We start from the raw sequence: 4,448 nt of genomic DNA, 5'->3' as shown, positions 1-4,448 counted from the left end.
TATATATATATATATATATATATATATATATGAATAAATATGACCTGGACTTTGTGGAATTTGACACTATTTCAATCAATACTAGGTGATAAATTCCTTTAATACATGTTGTCTTGGACATCAAAACATTCAATTAATGTGTTTTATATCATCAACGCCATTAATGGCCTTCTTTAGTTTGGGTAAACTATTATTATAAACAGATTAACGGATCTGCGCTATTGCATTAGATATGAAGTTAAGTTAGTGTGCTTTGGATATCTAACTGTAAATTGTGAAGATTAGTGGATTGAATGAGCAGAAAATGTGCATAATATCTACTTGATGTGTTCTGCGTACAGAATTCAAATGTAGCACTATGATAATGTGCTATTTGAAATGCCAGCCAGTGGCATTACTAAAAAGAGAAATGTGAAATGAAGTATGACTTTCCTGCTTTAATTATCTTCCTGTAACATGTTGCACAGTTGGAAACCCATAAAGCATCGAGTTTCCCAGCATCTAAAGCTTGTGTGCTGTCAGTATGACACATATACATTAAACCACCTTAAATGTACTCATCCTCCTCCGGCAATGACTTAAAAGCTGATTTGCCTAAGAGATGTTTGGTTGCATAACTGTGTTTGTTCATATTCTTTGTCTGTGTCAAGTAACTTTCCAGCTGGAAGGTGTCTGATGACATATTCTAATGTTATACAGATGCTTTCCTGGTAATAGTGTTTAACTGGTGACACAAGCGTGTCAGAAAACATGTCACAGCAGCAGTTTAATAAAGGAAACGCTGAAGGCGCCGCTGTACTACATGCGCCCTCTAGTGATTCACTGAAGTACTGCGTTTAAAACAATGAACTCTTGTACCCACACAGGCTTGTGTCTTTTTATTGAATTATATTCGTTTTATACTGAGCTAATAATATTTTCTAGCACATAACCCTACGTCGTGGCCTAATGGTTAGAGAGTCAGACTCGTAACCCAAAGGTTGTGGGTTTGAGTCTCGTACCGGCAGGGATTGTAGGTCGGGGGAGTGAATGTACAGCGCTCTCCTTCCACCTTCAATACCACAACTGAGGTGCCCTTGAGCAAGGCACCGAACCCCCAACTGCTCCCCGGGCGCCGCATCAATACCACAACTGAGGTGCCCTTGAGCAAGGCACCGAACCCCCAACTGCTCCCCGGGCGCCGCACTGCTCCGGGTGTGTGTTCACTGCTGTGTGTGTGCACTTTGGATGGGATAAATAAGATTTTTGTTACAGTTGTAAATAAAGATTACTGGAGTACGTTTTTAAAAACAAATATTAATTCAGTATTTCTACTTCAAAATTTCACATTTAATTTAATGCATTACTTGCCGTTTCTTTGTAATTATTTGTGAAATTTACTAGCAATTTCTCCCTTGAAAGTTGTTTCTACGTCAATTTCTTTTCAGTGTACTCTGATTTCCAATTTGCACTCCACCTCATCTTCTCCGAGCTCATTCACAGCCTTGCAAGAGTACTTTCCACTATCGAAGGTGCTGGGTTTGCAGATGTTTAGAGTCAAAACTCCCTGGTTATTCTGGATTGTCATCGATTATCATCTTGTTTTTCATCCAGATGATCTTCGGCTGCACAGAAACACAAAGAGGTCAAGCTGTAATATTCAACTGCTCTGTTCAGAGGTGAAATTTAATGTTTATTAATTAACTAAATACATCTCATGACATTGATTCTGTTTCATGATAAAAACGAGTGAATATATATGACTACATATATATATGTGACCCTGGAGCACCAAAGCAGTTTTCTCAATATTTAGATTTTTTTGCACCCTCAGATTCCAGATTTTCAAATAGTTGTATCTCGGCCAAATATTGTCCTATCCTAACAAACCATACATCAATGGAAAGCTTATTTATTCAGTTTTCAGATTATCTATAAATCTCAATTTCGATTTGACACTTAAGACTGGTTTTGTGGTCCAGGGTCACATATTTTATGGTTTTGAAAGATAACAGTAATACTGTGAGATATTATTACAATTTAAAATAACTGTTTTCTATTTGAATATAATGTAAAATGTAATTTATTCCTGTGATGCGCAGCTGAATTTTCAGCATCATTACTCCAGTCTTCAGTGTCACATGATCTTCAGAAATCATTCTAATATGCTGATTTGCTGCTCAAGAAACATTTCTGATTATTATCAATGTTGAAAACAGTAGTGCTGCCAATATATATATCTCATGTATAATTGTGTTATGTATATGTATTATATAGTTTGAAGTATTTGGTGTCTAACAAAAGCATTAGTGATATCTTGATGCAAGCTGTAGTTTGTTTACCAAATGACGTGTGCTCCTTCCTCAGACACTTCGATCTCAAACTCCACTCTTTCTCCAACCACGACTTGGTAATCATCCAGCAGTTTAGTGATGGTGATCAGTGGTTCTGTAATGCAATTTGATAAAGTGATTTTAAACATTGTATTAGATAAAGACAATGTGGCATTGTATACGCTGGACTCTTTCCTTGACTTCTTGAAAAGACGATGGCGTAATTGTGACAATGTTTTTGATGAATGGAATAGTTCATTACTTTAAAAAAGAAAAACTACGATGGAGCGATACATGTTAATAAATGTTATACGATATATGCAAAATACATGTTTTAATTCATTTACACACACCTTTAACAAAGACTTCCGTGAAACATTTATCAGTCCCGACCACGCATTCATACACGCATCATCTGCCAAACTGCATTTGTTAATCGTGAGGGTTCGAATGTTTCTATCGGACTCCATGATGTATCTGCCATACGAAGAGACTGTTAAAGCGCGGAAATATGTGAAGCTTCCTTACAATATTAAACATGACAGAAACTGACAGAGACCATAAATAAGTTTGGATCTCCAGGCTTCTCGTGACCTCTGTTGGCTTTTGCATCGTTGAAAAATATTGTTCTTTTTGCCATTTTGTTTGGTGCATGACACACATTTAAAGTGCAAAATATTAAAAATATGGATCATCTTAAATAATTATTGTAATGTTTTCTCCAAATTTCTCGTGAATGTGTCTTTGAAACTGGATGTATGTAAGAGTATTTTCTGGATTCTCACTTGGCAGAAGGTTTGATCTCTTGGCCGTTCTTGAGCCATTTGACCTCAGCATTAGGGTCGACCACCTCCACAGACAGGACGATCTTCTTTCCCTTGTTAACGGAGTACGCCGACTCCAGTCGTCTCAGGAACGCTGCGCAAACATCCCACACACAAACACACAGTCACAAACAGAAGATCAGAGACTTGAGTTTTCATTGATCTCTCTTTCTCGTACCCTCGCTGGATTTGGGCTCCATGGCCTTCATCTTCTTGAGTCGTTTCAACATGCCACGCAGGTCAGTGATGCCGTACTGAAACGCGATCTTCTCGTACTCGCTGGGATGAGCGCTCTTCAGAAGCTCCCAAACGTCGACCTCCAGCTCAGGCTCCGGCTTCTTTTTCCTGTGAAAGTGAGTGATGTGATAAATAAGAGTAAGCGGTTAGAGGAGACAGAGTGTGGTTTTAATGGATAGAGAGGACACTTACTTTTTAACGGCTTTGAGAAGAGCACTGAAGTTCAGTTCACCCTCGTCCTCCTCAGCATCACTGTAGTAGAGCACACTGTAAAAAATGATTGTGATTTTAACAGTAAAAGACTGTAAAAATGCTACAGTAAAAACCTGTTAATTGGTTAACAGTAAGTTTCCATACTATATACGGTGAATAAATGTAATTACATTTAATGTAATTTTACAGTAAAATAATGTTAAAAATACGGTTTTTGGAAGTGAAAAAGAAAAAGTTATTGTTACACTGTGCACCTTCTATATATAAGTATTGCCCTCCAGCTCGTAGAAAAGCTGTTTGTGATGAGCTTTGGTTCATCATGTGACTTTCTCATCACCACCTGTTTTTGGTGGTTATCAGTATTACAATGGTTCAAAACAGATATTAGTACTTCAATATGTTGGTTTATTGATATCACATCAGTTAAAGAAATATGGTATTTTATTGTGAATTTGAGTTAAGTCTGTAAAACCTTAAATGTTGCTACCATATTTTTTACGGTGAAGTTCTGGCAACCACAGCTGCCGGTATTTTACCGTAAATGTCACAGATTTTTTTTACAGTGCTCTTTAAATTTCATAAAACACAATCTATATCTATATCTATCTATCTCACATATTTGAGTCATGATGACTTATGAAAATTGGATGCACAAATGAGGGTCACATATTTTGTTTTTGAAAGATAACAGTAATACTGTGAAATATTATTACAATTTAAAATAACTGTTTTCTATTTGAATATAATGTAAAATGTAATTTATTGCTGTGATCAAAGTAGATTTTTCAGCATCATTACAGCATCATAGATATTAAAAAAATATCTATCTATCTATCTATCTATCTATCTATCTATCGATCGA

The 4,448-nt window shown here is 36.4% G+C and overlaps 1 protein-coding gene across 1 annotated transcript in view; it reads right to left on the bottom strand.

Annotated features, from left to right (window-relative positions):
• Positions 1-1,585: 1,585 nt before the first annotated feature.
• LOC107753061 (myosin-binding protein C, cardiac-type-like) overlaps positions 1,586-4,448 on the bottom strand; it is a gene marked incomplete at its 5' end in the record, with an annotated part of 8,295 nt that continues 5,432 nt past the window's right edge. Inside the window, 7 exon segments of the mRNA XM_016569164.1 lie at positions 1,586-1,604; positions 2,322-2,427; positions 2,666-2,719; positions 2,722-2,789; positions 3,098-3,230; positions 3,315-3,438; positions 3,562-3,625. Of these exon segments, the coding sequence (XP_016424650.1) occupies positions 1,586-1,604; positions 2,322-2,427; positions 2,666-2,719; positions 2,722-2,789; positions 3,098-3,230; positions 3,315-3,438; positions 3,562-3,625 (568 nt within the window).

This window comes from Sinocyclocheilus rhinocerous, unplaced genomic scaffold (genome assembly GCF_001515625.1).
Source record: "Sinocyclocheilus rhinocerous isolate Xijiao unplaced genomic scaffold, SAMN03320098_v1.1 scaffold1493, whole genome shotgun sequence".
Lineage (NCBI taxonomy): Eukaryota > Metazoa > Chordata > Actinopteri > Cypriniformes > Cyprinidae > Sinocyclocheilus > Sinocyclocheilus rhinocerous.
This window is presented reverse-complemented; position numbering and strand designations above follow the sequence as displayed.